The 24,449-nt window shown below is 43.2% G+C and overlaps 1 protein-coding gene across 6 annotated transcripts in view; it reads left to right on the top strand.

Annotated features, from left to right (window-relative positions):
• Window positions 1-24,449, top strand: part of VPS13D (vacuolar protein sorting 13 homolog D) — a 248,115-nt gene that overhangs the window by 91,515 nt on the left and 132,151 nt on the right. For 3 of the 6 annotated variants that reach the window (XM_032393405.1, XM_032393384.1, XM_032393369.1), the window contains 13 exons: window positions 1,000-1,074; window positions 4,682-4,787; window positions 5,798-5,950; window positions 8,047-8,182; window positions 9,250-9,297; window positions 11,455-11,605; window positions 11,707-11,917; window positions 15,402-15,649; window positions 17,107-17,298; window positions 17,607-17,733; window positions 19,301-19,443; window positions 23,268-23,398; window positions 23,634-23,809. In XM_032393405.1, the coding sequence (XP_032249296.1) occupies window positions 1,000-1,074; window positions 4,682-4,787; window positions 5,798-5,950; window positions 8,047-8,182; window positions 9,250-9,297; window positions 11,455-11,605; window positions 11,707-11,917; window positions 15,402-15,649; window positions 17,107-17,298; window positions 17,607-17,733; window positions 19,301-19,443; window positions 23,268-23,398; window positions 23,634-23,809 (1,897 nt within the window). The remainder of the gene's footprint in view (window positions 1-999; window positions 1,075-4,681; window positions 4,788-5,797; window positions 5,951-8,046; window positions 8,183-9,249; window positions 9,298-11,454; window positions 11,606-11,706; window positions 11,918-15,401; window positions 15,650-17,106; window positions 17,299-17,606; window positions 17,734-19,300; window positions 19,444-23,267; window positions 23,399-23,633; window positions 23,810-24,449) is intronic. The other 3 variants (XM_032393379.1, XM_032393396.1, XM_032393388.1) reach the window with 3 other exon arrangements.

Here is a 24,449-nt window from a genome sequence, read left to right as displayed (position 1 = left end):
CAAACCTTTTTTCCTACTGGACGTTCCTGGGCGGTACCACGTGTAGCAGATGGGATTGTATTCTTTTAACAGGTCTACTAAATTAATTGTGGGGAATTTGTCTTGAAAGTCTGTAGACTTGAACCTTGTTGAACAGATCACATCTTTCAGGTCCTCCTATTCATGAACATTTAGTTACACCCCCCCACCCCCTGCCCCCCAAATTTGTACATTTCATTCAGGCCAGCTTCAAAATGAGCCCTTGAAATAGAGATTCTTAAAATGAAATTCAGCCTAAGGGAGCTGCTGATTTCTCACTATTTCTTTAGCAGGGGAAAGAAAACAGTGGCCTCGTTTTTTACATCATTGTTGGCTTTGTTCAGTAAGGGCTGCGTTTCTGCAGGTCGACCCGGATGGCATGGCCCCTTATGCAGTTTGTTAGTTTGGTATTCAAAGGACATTTGATGGAGATATCAAATGTAAACGTTCTAAAACCTTCCATGTTTAATTTATAGTATAAGTAATACTATGCCGTAACTCCTTGGTGGAGACTGTTTACACTTGGAATGCAGACTGACTCTTTCCCTTGAAATTTCGGGACCCCGGGGGATTAGCACACCACCGGCACTGCCTTTTCCGAGTCGGAACAGAGCAGCTGCCACCCGGTCTCGGTAACTTTTCCACGCTGTTGAAGAGCATACACGCTTCAAGTGAAAAAGCCTCACAAGACTTGTCATTCCGTTAAAGAGAATGTTGACAATGTTTTCTTTCCCCCGTTGAGAAAAACAGGAGCACGCTGCTGTGACACATCCTCCACAGTAAAAGCTAGCATAAAAATGTCTCGCTCGCTCTGTCATGTACTTTCTTAGCTCTTAGCAGTCACTGACGGGAATGATCCTGGAACTGCATGATGCTTGCTATTTTTGTAATGTACTCTCGTTGTGCTTATGTCTTGGAGGTGAGTCTTCTTATTCACTATATTTATTCTTACCCTCTAACTTTGTCTCTCCTGTCTACCAGGCCTCCCCCTTGTCTACCTTAGAACTAGGAGTACAGCCAGTCTGACTAACCTAGAGCACCAGATCTATGCTAGAGGTACGGTATAGCCGAGCGAGGGCTTGTTTTATTTTCCTGTTTGAAGAACTGCCTTGTACATCAATTTTCTGTGAATGGGAGCTGAATGGGATACCCCAGGTTTGAGTACTAAGAGCACTTCCAACTGATGAATATGACGCCTTATATCAGGAGCGGGCGATGTGCCGTGTCTTCCGTCCACCCTCACCCTCGGAGGGTATGGAGCCAGCTCCACAGTGTATGGGGCAGAAATACCCAGCATCGGAGGGTTTCTCATTTTGAAAAGCGAGGAAATGGAGCAGAGCATTCTCCGTCAGGCAGTGCTACAGGTCTTTGTTTATAGAATCCTCAGTGAACACTTATTCTTATGGCAATGCAAGGGGCTCTGTGGAGTAGACGTTATCATGATCAGGAATCAAGTGAAGAAAAAATTTACCAGTAAATATTTGCTTAGACACAAACCTTGATTTCTTCAGCTATAAATTGAAGTGCTTCAGAGACAGAAAATAAAATGTGCCCTATTTCTGTCTCTGACCCTTGAAGTAAATATGATAGGAAACACCGTAAACCTCCATGAATGGGAATCCCACGATGTTCATTCCTTTAGTTGTTTGAAGGAGTGTGATTTAATCGGCATGTGTCTGTACTTGGCTAACACCAGGTCCTGCCAGGGTCATGATATATTTTGTAAAAAAGACCTTTTGAGCTTCCTCTACCAGGGGTTCAGACTAGGGGTGTTCACGCATGGGGGCAGTACAGGGGTTTTTCCTGCAAGATTTTACCGAGATGGATGTGTAGGGGAGGGTTCACAAAGGAAGCCCATGATTGAATCTTCATTTATTAACGGATTTAGATGCTCAGCTTTTCTACGTCTGTTATTTCATCTTTCGGGCTAAGCAGCCTGGATGCCTTAGCTGATGAGGGAGACAAAGTAATTTGCCCTCATGCACATGACCAGCTGGTAGCAGGCCTGGGACTTTGATCTATTTCTTATGATTTACAAACCAGGTCCTTTCTGATAGACTGGATGCTTCTATAGCATGAAAACTTAAACTGTTTATAAGGGCCGCATTGCTCTGTGCAACAAGTCCAGCAGGCCAGAAATTTCCTCAGCCCCGTGAAGCCCGAGTTGCACGTGAGGAGTCTTAGGTTCTCTAAGCCTATGACAGAGTGAAGTCTGGTCACTCGAGGCAGATTTTCTGGGGCCACCAGGGAATACTGCTCTCTTGGGTGGACTTGGGAATGTGGTTCTCTGGTGCTGTGCCGAAGACAAGTGCACAGTTGATTGGGACTCTAGTGCAGGAGATGTCGGCTTTATCCCTGGTGTCGGGTTTGGATTTGTGAGCACTCCCATGTTATTTATTCTCAGCGAAGTGGGCTGCTGAAGTCTGTGCTGGTGTGTGTAATCAGCACAGGAAGCTTGGGGACCAAAGCCGTGTGCCTACCCTGACTGCTTCATTCCAGAGCAACATGCTTGTGACTGTCTTTATATGGGTTCCTAGCACTTTCTTCTGTATTACGGTGTGATCAAAGCCATTTGCCACCTGTTCTTTTTAAATCTAATTTGCAAATGGAAACTTACAGTCTGGCTCACAGTGGGATATGAAAGCACATCTGGCTTCTTTCCCTCCTGGGTCCTTTATCTGCTGTAGTAAAGCAGCTCTCTCCTGCACTCCTGGAGAGGGAGGTGCCTTTTAAGGTGGCACAGTAAGTGCTGTTTAGCCCGCAGACAGCTCTTAAATCTTTTACTCCCCCTCTGCTCTTGTCACCAGCCTCACAGCTACTCCTTAATTTTGTACTTGATGTCATGTTTTTTTTTTTTTTTTTAAAGCCAACCTTGGGAACTAAGTGAGGCCATTGGCATGAGAAATGGGTGTATTCTCGGTGGTTATCTAGGAGTTATTCTAGGAGATTATCGTCGGAAGTATGTGGGGTGTTTCTAAAGACTAATCACAGAATTGTAGGGACACACTGCAGACTATTTGTTTATTTATCGGATTACTGTTTCTCAGACTCCATTCAGCCACTGTCCTTACCAAAACAGAACTTGCCTTAGCTTATTTTTTTTTTAAAGATTTTATTTATTTATTTATTTGACAGAGAGAGAGACACAGCAAGAGAGGGAACTACAAGCAGGGGGAGTGGGAGAGGGAGAAGCGGGCTTCCTGCCGAGCAGGGAGCCTGATGTGAGGCTCGATCCCAGGACTCTGGGATCATGACCTGAGCCAAAGGCAGATGCTTAACGACTGAGCCACCCAGGCGCCCCTTTGCAGCGTTTTATAGTACAAACTTCTGAAAACTTTAGAAGACACAAAGGAGAAGAAAAAAAAGTGATTACTTTGTAAAAGGCAGTAGCGATTACTGACTTTATGACCCTGACCCAGGCCTTATTCTAGCGGTGGGAGAAGGCAGGGTCTGCTGCTTGTTTTGCTGGAACCTTGTGGACCTGTAAGGGGCATTTAATTTTGCTCTAGTGTTCTCAGTGGGCAGGTGCGGTCACCTCGAAATGGCATTTTCCGCAGCCGCAGACCATGTGCGTCCCGGTCTTTCTCAGGCTGTCTTTGTGCTTTAAAGCTGGGCACGCAGGAAGAGTGGGCCATGCCCTCTTCTGTCGGTAGAGTCCACGCGGCGTGAGCACATGGCTGCTGCCTTGGTGGTTCCTGCCGCCACCTCCCGCTTTGTCTCAGTACCACCACGACCCACCGACCCACCGACCGGGAGAGGAGGTGCAGGCCCTTGCTAAGAGGAGCCGAGCCTCTCCCCTCAGCATGCCCATGCTGGTCCAGGCCAGACCGCACGGCAGGGCAGTGGTGCCCGCAGAAGGATCTCAGGGCAGCCTGGGCACTGGAAAGCCATTTCTGGCCACATGGACTCTCACTTCTCTCTGGTTACAGTCAGGTCTCTGGAATATGGGTACTTACACTTTTGGATTGATCAGTGTTTCTTTCCAGTTTCCCTGCTTAGAAGCTATTTTGTGAAAAGAAACCATACTTTATGCTCCTTTTGTAGTCTCCTCAGTGCCTACCTAATAGCAGACGGTGGTGGTATTGATGTAAAAAAATGAGCTAAAAATTTCATTTAAAAAGTTTTGGGATAGTATATTTCTGATCTTCCAGGGAGGGGGAAAAAGCTATTAGTTGAAAAGAATGTTTTTTGTTTTTTGTTAAAAGATGCGTAGCATGACTGAAGTGTAGCTCTTATAGAAAGGGAATCATCTTGGACAAAGTTGGAATAAGTATGTGCGCTGTATCTTGCTACAGTTTGGGTCACTCACTGAGAATATATTCCTTGGGACTCGTGGGGCTCCATTTCTCTGTCTTGATTCCAGCCCGGTTAGGGCCTGCTGCCTTCTCCTGAGTTAAGGCCCACGAGAGTCGTGGGAGGATTGGGGGCTGGGAGTTGTCCCCCATCACAGCCAGTTGTTGGGGGGACCGTCACCACACAGCAGGCGGCAGAGGACACGGAGATCCCATGTGTCCCATCGACACACCAGTGGTGGCTCCACGTCTGTGGCCTCCACCGTCCACCCCTTTGCATGAGAGACACGGGCACCGCGTGCAGGTCTGGGGAGGGTCTCTGCTTCCCAGACAGAGGCCTGTGCTAACAGCCTTCCTCTCTTTGCCCGTAGCAGAGGTGAAGACCCCCAAGCGCCGGCAGCCATTTGTCCCTTTTGCTCTGAGGAACCACACAGGCTGCACTTTGTGGTTTGCCACCCTGACCACCACGCCCACCAGGTAAGGCCCACAGAGTGTGCCCCCCTGAGCCGTTTCTGCCACCAAAGGCTCTGCAGGACCAGCCCAGCAGCGCAAGGTGGGCCCCTTCTGGAAGCTCTTAGGATTGTATTTGAATCGATAACTTGCTGACTTGCTGAGATTTATGACAGAGTTGGAAACTGTAGCCGGAGAAGCAGGTCCCGAGTCTGAAATATCCAAATTATGACCCCAACCCTGGTACACACCATGTTTAAGGTAAAAGTCAAGCAAATTAAGGATGCGAGTAGGAAGTGGGAAGGAAAAGCCATCTTGTGTTTTCTCCTCAGTCCCCACCCCCTTTTAAAAGAAGCTGAATGTGGTTATTAAACCAAATATCCTGCATTTTTCTTCCAAGACGGCTTTGAAAACACCTCCCATATTCCCCTCCCATTTCCCCAAACAGAAAACAGTTCACCCCAGATGGAAGTGGGTGGAGCTTGGAGAACAAAAGAGAATTTACCTGGGCCTAGTGAGGATGTTCTCTACCAGCTTCCTGCCCATGTAGACCTTGGCTCTCCCCTCCAAATACATGCTGATCTTTCCCTTTAGGGAACGAGGTGCATGAAGTAAATAACAGAATTGGCCAATTCGAAGCCACCTTTCTCCTGCCATCACTAAGTATGGTAATGCTCCCGAGGGGATGTTTGTTTTTCAAAAGTGGTTTAGGTCTGTTACATTCCAGATAGTCACTTAAAAACTACTTTTGAAACTCATGACTGAGTTTACATGTCCCGCTATGTACTGGACTCTTGCTGGAGGTACATGGTGGTGCGGTGATCACTCTCAGCTCTTTCTAAAGGTTCACCAGTGCTGCGATTGTCACAAAGATAGTGGCAGTTCCTGACCTTTTAGGTCATCCAGGGAGCCAGGCTCTCTGGGCTGCTTCTGTGGATCAAGCTCCAGGAGGGCTTCTGCCCCCAGCCCCGAGCTCTGGGTGAGAGGGAATTGAGAGAGAAAGCCAGACAAGCTGGTACTGTCTGCTTTGTTTCCAGGGCTGCGCTGTCCCACAGTGGGAGTCCAGCGCTCGTTCCAGAAGGTGATGGCACGTCTCTTGATGACGCTCACAGTGTTAGTGAGTGGCGGGAAGTCCTCACGGGGGAGGAGATTCCCTTTGAATTTGAAGCAAGAGGAAAGCTTAGACACAGGTAAAGTGTGGTTCGTTCTTTTCCTCTCCCCAAAATATACTGTATAGATCTGTATGTTACAAAAGATTGTCCCTAGTTTTTTGCCTTTTCACTTACCTTTATTAATGATTTTAATGTTTCATTTTTTTAAAAGGTATTTTGAAAACCAATGTTTCCTTTCGCTATTTTGGAAATACACTTATTTCCATTAATTATCCCTTTAATTGACATGAGAGGTGATGGCCAGTGTGTTGCCCATAATTTGGTTGAGGCATAGGCAGGTGACAACACTCAAGTTCATTGTCTCCTCTCCGAGCCTGGTTTTCACGATGCAGTGGTGACAGGGTTTTTTGTGTGTTTTTACTTTTTTTTAATTGTAGTATGGTTGACACATAAGATTACATTAGTTTCAGGTGTACAACATAGCGATTCGAGCACATTATCCTGTGCTCGCCACAAGTGTGACTTGTGACTACCATCTGTCACCGTGTGGCATTATTAAAATGCCACCACCTGTATTCCCTGGGCTGTACCTTTTCTCCTCGTGACTTGTTCATCCCATAACTGGAATGACATGCTATTCTTAAAAGGTTATCAAAGCATGTTGATTTCGGTTTTAAGATACGTGTGTGCCACATAGCTCTTTGAGTAAGCAGGTGGTTTCGGGAAGCAGGGCCAGGAATGATAAGAAATTCTGATTCTAAGGAGGATAGCACTGACTCATCGAGGGAGACCGCTAGCCCGTGCACTGTTGAAACAGCCAGCCAGCGGTTTGGAAAAAACATGAAAGAAGGTTCTGTCTAGCTACTGAGAGGTCATAAAATGTCCTTTTATTTGCAAACATGTTTAAGGGGAAGGGCTATCCAGTGGATAGTGAATAGGTTAAGATTTTAGCATTTGAGCCTCATATCCATTGTCAAGCCGAGCTGAAATTGAAGACCCCGGCTTCGGCCTTCTGTGCTCTTATGCTTTCATGGAGCTTGAAGTCTTTGTGTGCAAACGTGCTCCCGAGTGAAACAGTTCTTCCTTGTGCACAGCCCGTACCAGCACACATCATTCTCTCAGGGCCGGGTTCCGCTCTTGTACCCCACCCCTCCCTGCCCCCATGACTGCACAGGAAAGATCGAATTTACAAAATCACCGTGCCGGACACATGTACCTGGAAGCCACGGTAGAATTTCCAGGGACGAGTGGTGGGCGTGTTCCTGTTCCACAGAGTTCCTGGAGAAGCTAATTATAGAACTGCTGGCTGTATTTCTTCATCAGCTCTGCCTCCGTTGTGTCAGAAAGGGTTTGACCTCTTTGTCATTTCCGTTTTGGCGTACATGTCTGGTAACCCATTTCAAGTCCCACTGTTCTGCTTGAATTCATCAAAATAAATGCCTTCTCTGGCTTTTCCCTCTTTGGCACACTGTACCCCACCTCCCTGCCTCCCTCCCCCCTTCCTGTCAGCTTCAAATCCAGTTCCCCATTTCAGTCTTCTGGCTTGAATTAGGCAAAATCTAAAATAGAATTAAATGTGCAATTTCCTCCTGTTCCTCCTGTTCTGCCCACTGCCTTCTGCTCCAATTTCAGCCGAGCCCTTCAGCCCTGAAACTCTGAGGGCTCCGTCTCTCATAACCTGTCTGTAGTCTTGTAGGACCAAAGCCAAACAATGAAATGTGGTTCTGAGAGAAGTAGGATATTCAACAGGGGAACCAAGAACAAAATGTCATTTTATGCATTTCCGAGAGTATGGTTTTATGATGAAATTGCTGGTACAGCAGTTTTACTAGCCCACTGGAATAGCTCTAGCTGACGTCATGATTTTATAGAGGTGGGGGTGGGGGTGGGGATGGGGGAAGGACCTGGGCTTGTGCACAGGATTTGTAAAGTTTGTACAAAGGGAGGGTAAATGCCACTCTTGCTCAGGCTTTACAGATCTCGCACGTTTGTTTTAAGTATAACACCCAGTTAAAATATTCTCCTGATTTTTCTTGCATTAGGTAATCACCAAAAGGCTTAGCCAACCGGGTTTTTATGTCGTTATATAGCAAATCAGATTTGACTCTTTGCTTCTACTTTCCTTCCCTTTTTAAGATCGTGCTTAATGTCCTTTCCCATGTTCTGCCTCATAGACACACCCACGACCTCCGGATTCATCAGCTGCAAGTGAGAGTAAATGGCTGGGAGCAAGTGAGCCCGGTGTCCGTGGACAAAGTTGGGACATTTTTCCGCTATGCGGCACCGGATAAGAATTCATCTTCCTCTACGGTGTGTGGCTGTCGAATGGGGGTTTAGTGGCACGATTGTGCCCCTTATGTCAGATAGTCAGACGCTTAACCCTGTAACCTCGCTCTAGTGAAATTTTCTTGTTCCTCATTTCCCCTAGCTCTAAGAAGACATGAGATTATTTGGGGTCAGTCATAGACATTCGTAGTCGATATGTAGAAAAGCCACCAATGGGTAATTTCAGTAGAAAAACAAGATCTAAAGTTAGTGTGAACACATACTACCTCACCTGTGTAGACCCATTTCATACTCAGTTGGCCCAACTGGCAGTTTATTAATCTGCCAAACGTGTATTGGCTCTGTTTCCACATATTGTTATGCTTTCTTTTTATAGATAGGATCTTCTTTACATTTCTTGTAATGCTGTTCCTTGATCCTTCTATCTCTGTGTCTCCAAATTCTCATTTCTGGTATAAAGACCGACGTCCACTGTTACTCATTTTCTGATCACACATCCTTTCACACACCCTTGCCCTAACGTTACCCTAGCCTGCAGTGTTAGGTGTTGGGGGGCAGCCTGGGGAGTGATGCAGGCGGCCTCCCTGTCGGGAACCTGCAGGTGGGGGGCATCCTGGCTGGTGTAGCTGCCGTGGGTGCTCTTGCTCAGCACTCAGTCATACTTTGTAGGATGACTGCATTCCTTTCTGGGGAGCCAGTGATGAGTAGGAAAGTGCAGATTTGCAAAGACATCGTAGCTTTCCTTTTGCTCCCTTTATTCATAAAAAATACTCTTGGAGAACACTGTTCCTTCCACTTCTTCTCTTGTGCCCCAAGGAAGTTTTGTCATGAAAGGACTAATTCCCCCAGAGATACCTTTCTATTGTGTTGATGTGTCCTGGAGAAATTCTGTGTATGTGGAATGGTTGAAAAATAAGTATTACTTTTCCCATATCCTCTAAGATAAGATGTTTTCTCTTCATGGTAGACCATACTTTTCTAAGATTATTTATAAATCCCACCCTTTTAAGCAAATTACATTGTCATTGAATTTAATGAGGTCTGTAATCTTAGGTCTGTGCTGACTCTCTGCCTTCTGGACTCTTTCTTAGATTGGCAGCCCCAGCAGCAGAACGAATATTATTCATCCCCAGGTTTATGTGAGTATGGTTTCCCTGTGTCACTGCACTTACTGAGTATATACACTGCGTTTGAACCGTACATAGACGTCCTGGTGATCACAGGACTGTATGCCCTGAATGTGATTGGAATCAATCTTTGTCCTTTCCTATTAACGATTACCTTCCTTTTATAAGAACTTTCAAGGAAATGTTTTCACTAACTTGGTATGTTAGACTGAGTGTTACAGGGGAGGAGGAGAAAATGCAAATGTTGTGGTCTAAGGCTCCTTTCTCCTCTTCCCTTTTTCTTTTTTTAAAAGAGAGAGCGAGCACGTGCATGTGTGTGGGGGGGGCAGTGGAGTGGAGAGGGAGAGAGAGAATCTTAAGCAGGCTCCATGCCCAGTGCAGAGCCTGACTCAGGGCTTGATCTCACCATCCTGAGATCAAGACCAGAGCCAAAACCAAGAGTTGGATGCTTAACCGAATGAGCCACTGAGGTACCTCCCCTTCTCTTTCTAAGTTAAAATATAAATTAACCATGTATGGCTGGCTATTTGCATTTCCTAGGTTTTGGTTCCAAGGTCGTAAAAGTAAATAAGAATGAAAAATAGTAAGATTTTTTTTTTTTCCACTTGGCTTTTGAAACATAATCAGAAGATGATATTAAAAAACTGTCTTCAGGTTTTTTCTTATAATTTCTTCTCTCTGATGGTAGTAAGTTCTGAAATGTGAGATTTTAGGTAAGCTTGGAGGCAGCAGCATCAAAATTTAAAACCATCGTTCTTGGGCCTCGGCTCTGTCAGGCTTTACCAGGCTAGGTCATTGGGAGCCTTGGTGATGTTTGTGCCCTGGATTATATCCCTCTAACAACCCTCCAGAAAATGACAGTTTGTCTTTTCCTTGGGACTTCCTGGAAGCCTTGGTTCAAAACATGGAATTCTTCATTTTATTGTGCATTAGGTTGGTTTCCATGTACTGTTTGTTTTAATAAAAAAGCTGGTAGTATGAGAAGCTTGGATGTGGTGTCATTTGTTTCTCCAATAAAAATAGCATTGTCAGTATGTTCTGGACACTCATTCAAGGAAGGATAGTTGCAGAAACCTTCTCTTTGGTGTACCTGATAGGGGGTTCGATACCTTAAAAAAAAAAAATTCCCTGGCACTTGGTAGTAGAATGAAACGAGTGTTGAATGTGTGAATGAACATGTGGAAACAGAAAGTAGTGGCCGCAAACCAAGACCAAAAATAAACTATTTCCCTCCACTCTGTTGAGTTTTGGAGCCTTGGTGTCCCGTTTGTAAAAGAGCGATTACTGAACAGAGCTGAAAACGTTGTGGAGAAAGAGAAGTTTGATTTTAAAGTCCTTTGAAAAACAAATGTTGCTTTTTCTACAGGCATGTCAGCGAGTCACGTATGGGCCTAGAGAGTAATTTTTATGACAGTTAGGGGGGAAAAGTAATTATTGTTCCTGTGAAAGGCATACCAGTACAGACAACTCTTTCTTACACACTCTCTGGGTTTTACAAAGACAAGTTCTAACCTCGGAAGACTTCCTCTTGTTTTTCTGTGTGTGTTGGGCAGTGTCCAGCCCATTGTTAGTGTTCAAGGAGTGTTTCTCACTTTAATGGTAATCTGGCAGAAAAATACCACAGAAGGTAAATCATTTCATGTTTTGCAAAGTCTTACTCCAGTGTTTCTGAACGTTTAGTTGCTTTGGATGATCTCTATTCCCCTCCAGTAGAGTTGAAAACAAGCCTTGTTCATAGTTTCCATATAAGGGCTGATGTGTAGGAACCCAAGGGCATTGTGAATGAAGGGTAATTTCCAGCAGACAGTTTCTTATCAAATTGCAGGAAGTTTGGAAGATTTAATAGGTTATTATGGGTCTTAGTTTCTTTATAATGTGTCTAGAGGCCTAGGACTGATTTTTCTTTGTGACACATTTTGTGATACCACGTCTGAGTAGAGTATCTGTCTTTCTAGAAATGTTTAGAATTGGCTGTTTTAACAGTGTGTATCTATAGGATATTCACTCCTGTTAAAGATGAGTGATTTTAGGGCTTAATGACTAATTTCACTGAAGGGTTATAGTAATAATAAGATGCTTTTGATTTAGGTCTTCTGGTTGGTATTGTTGTATTTTGTGTGTTTTTTCAAGAGCCCACTTATGGTACTTTTATTCCTGTCTTTTTCACAGTTCTCTTCGCTCCCACCTGTCCGGGTGGTCTTTGCCGTGACGATGGAAGGCAGTGCTCGGAAAGTAATCACTGTCCGGTCTGCCCTCATTGTGAAGAACAGGCTTGAGACACCAATGGAGCTAAGACTGGATAGCCCATCAGCTCCAGACAGTGAGTTTTGCCATAGTCTGTCTTCCTTTTATCTTGAGAGGGTCAGACTTTTGGGTGGAAGACCATGCCCTGACGATGCTGACCCTTTTTTTCTGTGGCAGAGCCCGTGGTGCTTCCCGCTATCATGCCAGGGGATTCGTTCGCTGTGCCTTTACATCTCACTTCTTGGCGGCTACAGGCCCGGCCCAAAGGATTGGGTGTATTTTTCTGTAAGGCTCCTATTCACTGGACCAATGTAGTGAAGACTGCAGAGGTTAGCAGCAGCAAACGAGAGTGCCACTCTATGGACTTGGACAAAAGCCGATTCTTCAGGTATGCACAGCGCTGCAATGGCATGTAAATTTTGCTTTTTTTAAAAAAAATTCATTCTCTCTCTAAGGACTCTTAGTGATTCACTCGTGCTTGTTTAAAACCCAGAAGTTCTTATTCCTTAGGTTCTTGTGTTAGAGTTTATAAGGATTCGAGGGTTAATCTTTGGTGGGGGTGGGACTGTTGCTTATCATCTGATATTTATGGGAAAAACAACCAACAAACACACTACTCACACATATAAGTTAAGGAACTGGTGTGTGTGCATCAGCATAAAAAGAGGATATGTAGAGAGGGAAGAAAAAAATATTACCAGTTCCTATTCCTAAATTGAGAAGCAGAATCTTGGGGTTGGACGTTCTTCAAATGACAGATTTCAAGAGAATTTATAGGAAGGCTCATGCACCTAGTACTGACTTTCCTTGGCGACCTTAACAAAATTATCTAATCATTTAGACTCCTCTTTTCCCCATCTGAAGAGTATAAGTAATACATTTCTAGATTCAGTGTTGGAAAAAATACTGGGTTGGTATTGTTCGATCCTTCTAAACTTAGACTTTAAACTTACTTAGACTAGAGACTATCAGCTTTAGTTTTCTCTCTAGTGAAGACAGGCATTCATTTAGTTTAAACTTACAGAAGAGGTGCAAGAATAGTGTAAAGAATTCCAGTATACCCTTTACCCAGATTGGCCAATGGTAAACAGACTGAAGAGAGAAATGAATAAATACACAGCTATAGTGGACTGTTTTAACACTTTCCTGTCAGTAATTTAAAAACAAACAATAAAGATATAAAAGGATTTGAACAGGGCTGTCCATCAGTGCTTGTCATAATTGGCATTTATAAAACACTTTAACCAACAACTCCAGATTGTACACTCACTTCAGGTATGTGTGGAATAGTCATCAAGAGAGACCATCTACTGGACCATAAGACGAAGATCAATAAATATTAAAGAATTGAAACCATACACAGTAAATCTCATCATCACAGTAGGATTAAACTGGGAATCGGTAACAATAAGATGCCTGTAAAATCCCTAAATATTTGGAAATTATACATTTGTAAATAACCCAAGGGTCAAAAAAAAAAAAGAAATCACAAAAGAAATTAAAAATATTTTAGGGCGCCTGAGTGGCCCAGTCGTTAAGCATCTGCCTTCAGCTCAGGTCATGATCTCAGGGTCCTGGGATTAAGTCCCGCTTCTCCCTCTCCTTCTACCTGCCGCTCCGCCTGGTTGTGCTCCCCGCCTCAATAAATAAATAAATAAATAAAATCTTAAAAAAAAATTTTGAACTGAACAGTAATAACAACTAGACATTAAAATGTGGGGGGGGGGGGGAAGCAGCAAAAGCATAGTTCTAGAGAGAAATATAGGTTGTTTTGGGTTTTTTTTTTTTTTTTGAGAAATGTGTAGATTTTTAATGCTGTTTTTAGAAAATAATAAAGATGTAAAGTCAATGATCTGAGCTTCTGCCTTGAGGTAGAAAAAGAAGAGCACATTAAACACAAGCAGATAGAAAAAGGACCTGATAAAAGTAAGTGTGGAAATCAGTGAAATAGAAAACAATAGAGAAAATCAACAGTGTCAAGTTGGCTTTATGCAAAGATTAATAAATTCGATAAATGTCTAATAAGACTGATCAAGGAGAAAAAAAAGAAAACACAGATTACCAATACAAGGAATGAAAAGAGGAAACATTATTACAGATCCTACAGACATTAAAAGGAGATTTCTTTGAACAATTTTATACAAATAAATTCCACCCTGGAATGAATGACAAATTTCTTAAAAAACACAGATTACCAAAACTGACACAAAAAAGAAATAGAAAATCCAAATAGCCCAATATCTCTTAAATATAATTTTTAATAAAAAGCCTTCCCAGAATGAAGACTCTAGGCCCGTATGGCTCCACTAGTGAATTCTCCCAGACATTTTAGGAAGAAATAGCACCAGTTCTGTGTAAAATCTTTCAGAAAGCAGGGCTGGAGGGAACAGTTCCTCATTCATTTTATGAGGCCAGCATATACTTGATACCAAAACTGACATGGATATTATTGGGAACAAAAGAGAAAGAGTGAGAGAACTACAAACTAGTATTTCCCCAAGAGATAAAAAAAAATTCTTAACAAAATATTACCAAATAGAAATCCAGCAAGTGAGGTTTATTCCAGGAATGTAAGATTATATTAACATTTGAAAATTGATAAATGTAATTTACCATATTAACCTAAAAGACTAAAAGGAAAAAACCCATCAGATTATCTCATTAAATGCCAAACAAACAAAAAAGCATTTGATAGAATTCAACACCCATTCACTGTAATATTTGGCAAATGAGGAACCAAAGGGAATTTTTCCAGTCTGTTTAAGGGCATCTGTCATAAACCTACAGCTACCATCATGCTTAATGATGAAACCTTAAACTTTTTTTCCTTGAGATTGAGAACCAACGACTTCGTTTGATATTGCCGTAGTAGTCCTAGCTGTTGCAATAAGGACAAATAAACAAATTGAAAAAGCTTGAAGATCTGAAAAGAACTAAAATTTAATATATGCAAATGACATGTGTGTAGAGAACCATGGACTACATAGGAAAATTATGAGGCCTGATAAATTTATCAAGATTTCAGGAATTAAGGTCAACCTACAGAAATCAATTGTATTCTTAGATTCTAGCCACGAACATTTGGAAATGTGATTTTAAAAAGATATCACTTACAAGAGTATCAAAAACCATACTTGCCCAGGAATCAATCTAAGGAATTATGTACCAGTCTTCTACGCTAGAAATGACAAAACCTTGTCAAGAGATAGTAAAGAAAACCCAATAACTAAGTGGAAAGCTAACCAAGTTTGTGGATTAGAAGACTCGATATTTTTAGGATTTCCATGCTCGCTAAATTGATCTGGAGATACAACCCAGTTGGCCATCTGCAACCCAATTGGCTGTCAACAGGATGATGAATAAATAAAAAAATGGTATATTCATCCATTGTCATGTGGGTCAAATTACTAATGCGTACAACAGCATGACTGCATCCTGTAGAAACTTCATGTTACACACAAAAAGCCAGACACAAGAAATGGTAAATACTGTATCATTCCATTTACATGCAGTTCAAGAACAGGCTCAACCAATCTATAAGTGATAAGTAAAAGACAGTGGTTGCTTCTTTGTTGGGAGAGGATATTGATTGGAAAGGGATAGGAGGGAACTTTCTGGAATGAGAGAAAGATTGTATAACTAGTTTCGGGTAGTGGTTAATGAGGTATACATGTTTGTCAAAACTCACCAAACTGAGCATTTAAAATTACCCGTTTTATTATGATTTAATTATATCTCAGTAAATGTGTTTAGATTGAAAATCACAAATATCTTACTGAATTATTGAACCGTTTTAAGGTAATGCTTTCTCATACTCCACTGAGGAGAAAAAATTCAAGTTCTTTGGTTTTTACAGTGTTTTGTCCTCATAGGTTTTGTGTGGCCATAAAGAAGGAGAATTACCCGGATTATATGCCCTCAAACATATTTTCTGATAGTGCAAAACAGATCTTCAGACAACCTGGACATACCATATACCTCCTGCCAACTGTGGTCATCTGCAACTTGCTACCTTGTGAACTTGACTTTTATGTTAAAGGGATGCCAATTAATGGGACCCTGAAACCCGGCAAAGAGGTGGCCCTCCACACAGCTGATACATCGCAGAACATTGAACTGGGTGAGGGTTTCGTCAAAGAATCATTGGTGGTAACTCTATGGAAATGTCATTGAGTATTTTGTGATCATTTGGTAAACAGTTTAGAGAAATTATAGCACATATGATATCTCAATAACCCAGCTCAAGGGATTTACGCAACTAAAAAAAAAGCTTAGAAAATTATCAAAAGAAAAAATCTGAACAAATCCAAAAGATTTACAGAGGAAGCATTCAACAGTCTTTTTTCTTCTATTGCTCACTTGATGTGTGACTACAGGAAGTCATTTCATCTTTTCAAACCATGCTTTTTTCCTGGCTGTGAAATGAGCAAAATCCGAGGTCTCTCCTCTTTTTAGGAAAGGGGAAGACATGTGCTTGGCACACATGGTACTCCAGGCATTATGTCAGGTGCTTTCACACACGTGATCTCACATAAGCCTACGGTGGTAGTTGCTGCTCTTATTTACCGATGAAGAAACTGAGGTTTGGGGCGTTTCACGCACCAGGTGATTTTCAGCCATAGGGACGAATGACGTCAACGTAGAGAATCGTTACTGTATTTGCAGCACTTAAGGCAAAGAGGGATTCCTGGAGTTTGGACAGGACATATGACTCAGCTGCGTGAGTGACCTCACTGTGTCCTCTCACACAACCCCTGTTTCAGACGGACAGCTGTTAGCCCCATTTTACAAGTGAGGAAACTCAGACTCACTGAACTTAAGCAGTGTGTTCAACGGTGACCAGCTGACATTTCAGCGAATGTGTGAATCCTTGAGCTTGATTTAGAAGAAAAAAACAACGCAATGCTAGTTGTCCATTCTAAAGAAAACAGGTCTCCCCTCTGACATTTAAGTATCTCTTCAACAAATGTTCCTGGAGCCCTGTAGAAAATGGAAATGTCCTCCCCAACCCACCACCACTGCACGTACACATAGCACTCCTGTCTTCCCAGTCACGCTCCACATGGATGATCACTTTTAGTAACAATCCTGCGACAGACCTACCGGTATTCTCCCCATTTGGCAGAGGAGACGCATCGAGGTTAGCTTGCCCCACCCCCAACCCCCCATCACACAGCTGGTAAGGACAGACTGGGAATTGGAAGCCAGGCAGCATGACTGCTGAAGACCTTGCCTCTTACCCTGTACTTGCCTTTCCTGTGTTTGAGGTGCCTGCCCAGCTCAGGGCCTGATGAATAGTAAGCTCACAACAATCATAGCTGTTTTCGATAGCTTTTTGGTAGTTTCATCCTTCTGATTATGCAGTTCAGACTCTCTCGTGTACCTTCCAGACCGTCTGGTTTGCTTCAAATTTATTCTCACCCCAGCTAAAGGAAAATGGCTGTTCTAATGAGATTTTTGCTGGTTACATATGTAGTTACTGATTTTTCCAAAAGGAATCCAATTTTGTTTGGCTGTGGGCTATTCTGACAAACTAAAGTGAGAACCCAGGCAGACAATAGCTTGTATCTTCTTTAGGGGTATCACTGGAGAATTTTCCACTCTGTAAAGAATTGCTCATTCCACCTGGAACCCAAAACTACATGGTAAGAATGCGACTGTATGACATCAACCGGCGGCAGCTGAACCTCACCATCCGGATTGTGTGTCGAGCAGAAGGATCCTTAAAGATCTTCATTTCTGCTCCATATTGGTTGATTAACAAAACAGGTATGTACAGAGGCCGCTCAAGGAGGCCTCTGGCGTTGGTCATGGGAATTCAGATTTATTTGCTCAGCTAACTGAATGGAGCCAATGCAAATAGATTACTTCAACAGTCTAAGCTGCTAAAACTCTCCTGCTTCCATAATAAATGCTTAATCGTGGTCAAAAGTGTCCTTTCAGACAACAAACTGAGCCCACCAAATAAATTCAATTTTCACAATTCTCCCCCTTGACGATTTTTTTCCTTTACCATCTGCATCTGTCTTGCGTAGACTGGGTGGGATTGATGTAAACTTTCCCCCTCCTTCCTAAAGGGTTACCACTGATCTTCAGACAGGACAATGCAAAGACAGATGCCGCAGGCCAGTTTGAGGAACACGAGCTGGCCCGGAGCCTGAGCCCTCTCTTATTCTGCTACGCTGACAAAGAGCAGCCAAACCTGTGAGTACAGTTATTTATGGAAAGGGGAAATAAGCTCCTAGGCGAGGGAAAAAATTAGCAAAGGCTATAGTATATCCGTGCAAGTAGAAATATACTGTAGATAACAATCCTAACTTGGCAGGGGAATAGGACCATGACCTAATGGGATTTTTTTGGATCTAATTTCTGTGTCATTTGATATTGAAAATAAACCATTTGGTGGGTTTATAATGAAAGCTAGTTTTATTTTACATGTATTGAAGGAGTTCTATTCATAACTCCACCAATGAGGAGAACCCACATATTCCCTTCCCTGTTCTGCACGGTTTTCTCCTGCACTGAGCCTTCAGCATGGGCAGCGGAGCTGTTATCAGAGGGGAGATAGCCTGGCCCTTTGGTAAACCCAGTCCAGGGCGTTTTTTTGAAATAAACCGTGCCCTCTCAAGAGCTCAGGGCACTCACTGCATGTTTAAAGGCAGGGACGAGCAGCGTTTGCGAGATTTAGATGACCTGGCCTTTGCAGGTGTGGTAGGAGCATGAATTCCCTTTTGTTCTTGTTTTTGACATTCCACTCTTTATAGCAGTCTTCTCATTCAGAGCCTTCCTCAGAGGGAGGTGAGCGCGTAGCGCTGCAATGCCATCCCCTGCTGTAGAGGAGTAGAAGTGAGCCGCAGCCGTCCGAGGAAGGCTTCGGGAGCGCTGCCCACCAGCCGGTGCAGGCGCGGCTCTCAGGCAGGGCTGCGGTCTCGGACCTGCTGGGCACTGACTGGATATGGAGGGCGATACAGACAGCCCCTTGGCACAGTCTCACGCCTTCCCCGAGAGGATTCTGACGGTTTTAGATCGAGGATTTGACATCTGTGACGCAGTTTGACTTATCCCGGGAACCCACGGTTCACCAAGCATCTCTGCCTCGCCCATCACATCCCAGAGGATTAGGCAGGGCAGGAAATACTGTTTTATTTTAAGATGAGGAAACTGAGGCTCAGAGCAAACTACCCGTCCAAGGTTACGTGGCATGTTAGTGGTAGAGCAGGAACACACACTGGGGAATTCTGTCTCCAGGATCCGTGACAAGCCCCTGGCCACCCAGACGGCGCTCTGCCGTTGTAATGGTACCAGGCCTGAGAAGGAAGATGCCATTAGCTGCGTCTCCTGTACGTACTTCTCTGGTGCGCAGAGTCGTGTGCACACTTTTCCCCTGCGGTCAAGGTATTTCACGAACCCCCGAAACATGTGACATAGGAGAGTATCAGTTTGCCTCGACTCCTTGTTTCTCAGAGGAATAAGGTGTCGTAGTCTTTTCCTTATGATTTGTGCTCATCGAATCATAATGTTTTCTCTGAACATGTCCGGGTAGAGATGTCAGTACTTTTCACACGTTGCAGTACTGTGGCCGCCTCTGAGACCAGAGTTCTGACCGCTGGCTGATTGCCTTGCTGTGTTGGGAAATCACACGAGGGTGAGGAAGCGCCAGTGTTAGAGTTCTGGTTTGGGGTGATAGCTACAGCAGTGTTTCCTGATTAGAACAGGTGGGTAAGACTTTCTCATGGCTGAATACCTGTATCTCTGCTTTTCTGCCCCACAGCTGCACGATGAGAATCGGAAGGGGGATTCATCCTGAAGGCATGCCGGGCTGGTGTCAGGGCTTCTCACTGGATGGTGGTAGTGGTGTACGAGCTTTGAAAGTCATCCAGCAAGGAAACCGCCCAGGGCTGATCTATAACATTGGTGGGTTACATTTGGAGCAGCGGGAGAATCAGAACCACTGGCCAATGACCTCAGGCTTGGAGGAATAAGCTGGCCATATGTTTTGGCCTGGCTGCAAGTGCTGATTTTCTCATTTGGCGTTGGGTCAGGTATCTGTTCTCTGAATGCTAGGTTGATATCAACACAGATCTGTTCTCCTAGGGACTAAGGAGCCACCTAAACACTGCCCTTTTGAGGTCTGGGGCTCTGTTTAATTTCAGACTCACCTGTGTCAGGAAAGTATCGGTTTGGCTTGAATCCTTGTTTTTCATGGGAATAATAGGAACACTTAGAATGCTTTTCATCCTCCAAGCATTTCCCACGCATTCATTAAAACTTGCAAACCCTAAGAGGGTAAGAAGCATTGTTCTCCTTGAAACTGAAGCAGAGAGGTTAAGTGACTTGCCCAGATGCAAAGGGCAAGTCTGGGTCAGAAGTAGGATTATGATTGGGGCGTACACATTTAAGGCAGAAAATATGATAAAACGTGCTTAGCGGTTATAGTAATTAGAAGCCCCTAAACTAGCTTAACTTCTTGAGGTGGAGAGTGTTGAGGGAGGGGGAGAGTACTGTACAATATACCTCAGAGCCACCTGGGACACTCAGAAGACTTTCTGAAGAGTTAAGATAAGTTTGACTTAAATATGTCTCAGGTTTAAAATGTTAGCAGTGCACCCTTCCTTTAGTATATAATTTCCAAAGATCTCAAAGCACTGTTGAGTGTTGAATGCTGGAAAACCATCTAGAACTGTGCTGTCTGTCATTGAACCCTCTACGATGATGGCAGTGCTCCATTTTACACCATCCAGTGCAGCAGTGCCAGCCACGTGTGGCCACCGAGCACGCAGGAGTACCTCACTAAGAAATGGGCAGGTGTGACCAAGGAATTGAATCCTGCGTTGTACTTGATTTTAATGAGTTTAAATAGCCATTCAGGATTCATGGCAACTGTAATTGGACAGTGCAGATACAAAGAGTCCTGTTGTAGAGGGAAAATCCGAGGTGGTATCATGTAGCTGTTTACCCTGAGTCCCGTGGAGGGTCAGAGGTATGTTTAAGTATTTGAGGGCTTATTAACAAGAGTCTCTTCCAAGTCCAGCTTCCTTTTCCTGTTTTTGGAACATGAATTCATATGCGTTCTCCCTTGACATGGGAGCTGTCTTCTTTAAGGTTGATGTTAAGATTTTTAGTAGAAGAAATAAACTTTCTGCGATCCTCCCACCGGGGATCATTTTCTTTCTTTTATTATTATTGTTGTTGTTGTTGTTGTTTGTTTGCCCCGGGGTCATTTTCTGTACTTTGTCTTTACATCTGTTTGCTCCACCTCTTGAATAGGCAAAGGCTGTGTTTCATGCTGTGTTTGGCTATCTGCTGGGGTATCTTGTCCTTGATACAGTTCCTAAAGAAAGATACCACAGATTGGCTAGAAGCTGCAGTTGGGACAGATTGGGGGGGAAATGGAGGCTTGTGCCTTCTGAAGCAGCTGGTACTCAGGAAGCACAGAGTTCTGCAAAGAGGCAAACAGGTCTCTGGTCAGAAATAACGATGTAGCATGCATATAAACTTGTATGCAAGGAGCATTCATTAAAAGTCATTGCACGTGTTTTTAGGAACAGTACTGTGATAGGAATTTTGTTGTTACACCAAAGAAAGGGATAGAGGGGGTAGGCTAAGATAGGAGTTTATAATTCCTAAGGATCATGAGATCTTGGCATGTATTATCAAGGGAATTTGTAGAATCTCTCCCTTGAATATTTTTGAAGAATTAGATAACCAGCTCCCTATCAGGAGAGTTTAAAAGTGAAGTCCCAAGATGAAAAGCCAGGGAGGACCTTGCCAGTTAGCCCTACATGTACCTCCAAAAAGAAGGATTTTTGTACATTTTAATCTTATCAGATGTTCATTTATTGGGAGTTTGCTGAGGCAATCTAAGATGAAAAAGGATTCAAAAAAGCCTGCTTTTTAAAAAAATTGGGTCTTTATACTATAGACTCTTTTTGTAATATCAAATTAAATATATCTTTTGTAGGCAGACTTTGTATTGGTTAAGATCAGCTAGCTGTGAATATCAACTTCTGACAATGCTTTCCTGTAGCAGGAAAAAAATGATAGGGTACATCTCCCTATTCGAGTTTTGTTTTGTTTTTTTTTAAAGATTTTATTTATTTATTTGACAGTGAGAGAGGGAACACAAGCAGGGGGAGTGGGGGAGGGAGAAGCAGGCCTCCTGCTGAGCAGGGAGCCCGATGTGGGGCTCGATCCCAGGACCCTGGGATCATGACCTGAGCCGGAGGCAGACACTTAACGACTGAGCCACCCAGGCACCCACCTATTCAAGTATTACTTAGCATTTCTTAGCTACAGAATTTCAGACTTTTCCTGTTTTTGTGATTTGCTCAGTCTTTTTTTTTTAAAGATTTTATTTATTTTTTGACAGAGAGAGACACAGAGAGAGAGGGAACATAAGCAGGGGGAGTGGGAGAGGGAGAAGCAGGCTTCCTGCTGAGCAGGGAGCCCGATGTGGGGCTCGATCCCAGGACCCTGGGATCATGCCCTGAGCCGAAGGCAGACGCTTAACGACCGAGCCACCCAGGCGCCCCATTTGCTCAGTCTTTTAGATATTTTGAAGACTTAGATTAAAGCAATACCAGCTTTTTTAAGCCAGTACAGGTGAATTATGGAGTTAACAGACTAGAATATTTATAATTGGGGTTATGTTGGGACACCCAGGACACCTAGTTATCATGTCCTAAGATCTCTTCTTTTTTTATGGTCTCTTGACACTTGTTGACTGCTGAGTAGGGTCCTTGTAAATGTCCCATCATGATGTGAGCAAGGGCTCCCGAGGCAGTGTGCCTGGGGTTGAACCCAGCTGGGCCACTTACTGGCTCTGTGACCTAGTGCTTAAGTTTCCTCGTGTATAAAAAGGAAAGACTGAAAATACCATCTGATAAGGTTGTTAGGGAATTAAATGTAGAGCCTTTGGGAGAGGCGCATCCTGCATTAAGAATTCAATAAGTATCATTTTTATTATTTCTAACTATAAATATTTTTATCCTTGTATAACCAGAGCTCAGCCTAGTGCCTTGAATATAGTTGCTGTATTTATTATCTGAATGAATGAATAATTTATCCCACTGAGTTTTGTAGTTTTTTTAAAATTGTCATCAAAGTTTTTAAGATAATTCAGTGCTGTTTCCCTTCTTTCTTTCTTTGGGATCCAGTGTTTGGAGATGATATGGTAGGTGCTGGAAACATTTATCTTGTGAATGAATACATCTATAATATTTAGCTTCATGTTTCAGCTGGGTTCTTAGACAGTGGGCTAAAAGAAAGTCCTAGAGAAGAGTCTGCTGTGTTTAGGGCCGTGCAGGACCCAGTTAAATAATCTGAAATTTCTGCCATATGTGAAAGGCAAGTTCCCAAGGAGGAAATTTTGTGTCCCAGATATAAACAGAAATGTATTATATGAACTGTCTTGGTAATCCGCTTGGTAAACGGAAACTACCAGTACCCGTGGCTGAACACCTGCATGTCTTAGTTGCTGTTGTGATGGGGCAGCCTTTATGGAGAAGCTAGGAATTACAAAACTTTTACTGAAACTTTTTAAGGCTGAAGTGGGCATAAAGAATAAGACTTTGAGTGCAGTTGTTTTCATTCCATTCTTGGAAGGCTTGACAGCATCTCTGGGTGATATGATTGTTTTCTCAGGGAAAGTACGTACTTGTGAAGCCTATTGATTTCTGTCAGACCATGAATTTTCTTTCTTCTGATTAACTCATGGAAGTGGTTCTTATTATTTGCAGGGATAGATGTCAAGAAAGGCCGAGGTCGATATATTGACACCTGTATGGTCATCTTTGCACCTCGTTACCTGTTAGATAATAAATCATCTCACAAGCTTGCATTTGCACAGAGGGAATTTGCCCGGGGACAGGTAAGTAGTTTACTTTTGAAGAATGACTAGTGTTTATTTAACAGCACGGAGAGTTTTAATGCCATGGCTTATCTCTCCATCAGCACTGTGAGTTTTGTGATGTGAATGACCATTTTGTGCCTTTGGAACCCTAACTAGCTCGTGGTAGAGGGCTCAGAGTAGGTGGTTTACTCAGGAAACATTTGCTGTCTTGACTTGATTTGTTGACTAAAGCCAGTGATCCTGTGTATTTTAGGGAACAGCCAATCCTGAAGGTTACATTTCCACCCTTCCTGGTTCCAGTGTGGTGTTCCATTGGCCTCGGAATGACTATGATCAGCTCTTATGTGTCAGATTGATGGATGTTCCCAACTGTATTTGGTCTGGAGGCTTTGAAGTCAACAAGAATAATTCCTTCCATATCAACATGAGGTAAATTCAGAGACTGTATTTAAACAAAAAGTAGTCGTGTTTGAGGTGCAGTAATGTAAACAGTGCAATAATGTAAACAGTGAGCTGTAAATACCATATACAATGGAAATATCTACAAGTCTATAAAAAGTAAATAGTAATATTACCCTTCATGAAATGGGCACACTTCTAGCTCAAAGTTCTTAAAACTTGCAGTGACCAGATAAATATGACCAAATGTTTTGATGGAATGAATTAAAGGGCATGTTGACAGTTTTGACCATGGTGCAGTTGCTGTGGGCTTGAGGTTGTAAATCCAAGGGGCTGCACTGAGCTCGTGATTGCCTGCAGCTCTGAAAATTCTGTCTGTATTTAGATGCTAACATTATTTATAGATGGTTTTGTATATTCTTCCACATTGTGTATGCTCTTTTCTCACTTGGTTGGTTTAGTAAATTATCTGGCCTTCTTTACCCAACCCAGTGACCCTCATGGTTGTTGGAGTGGGGGGTGGGGTGGGAGGGATGGGGTGGCTGGGTGGACACTGGGGAGGGTATGTGCTATGGTGAGCGCTGTGAATTGTGCAAGACTGTTGAATCACAGATCTGTACCTCTGAAACAAATAATGCAATATATGTTAAAAAAAAAAAAGAAAAGAAGA

The sequence above is a fragment of the Phoca vitulina genome, unplaced genomic scaffold, assembly GCF_004348235.1.
Source record: "Phoca vitulina isolate PV1807 unplaced genomic scaffold, GSC_HSeal_1.0 scaffold2, whole genome shotgun sequence".
Classification (NCBI taxonomy): Eukaryota; Metazoa; Chordata; class Mammalia; order Carnivora; family Phocidae; genus Phoca; species Phoca vitulina.
The sequence above is the reverse complement of the archived record's forward strand: the minus strand, read 5'-3'. Positions and strand labels throughout refer to the sequence as shown.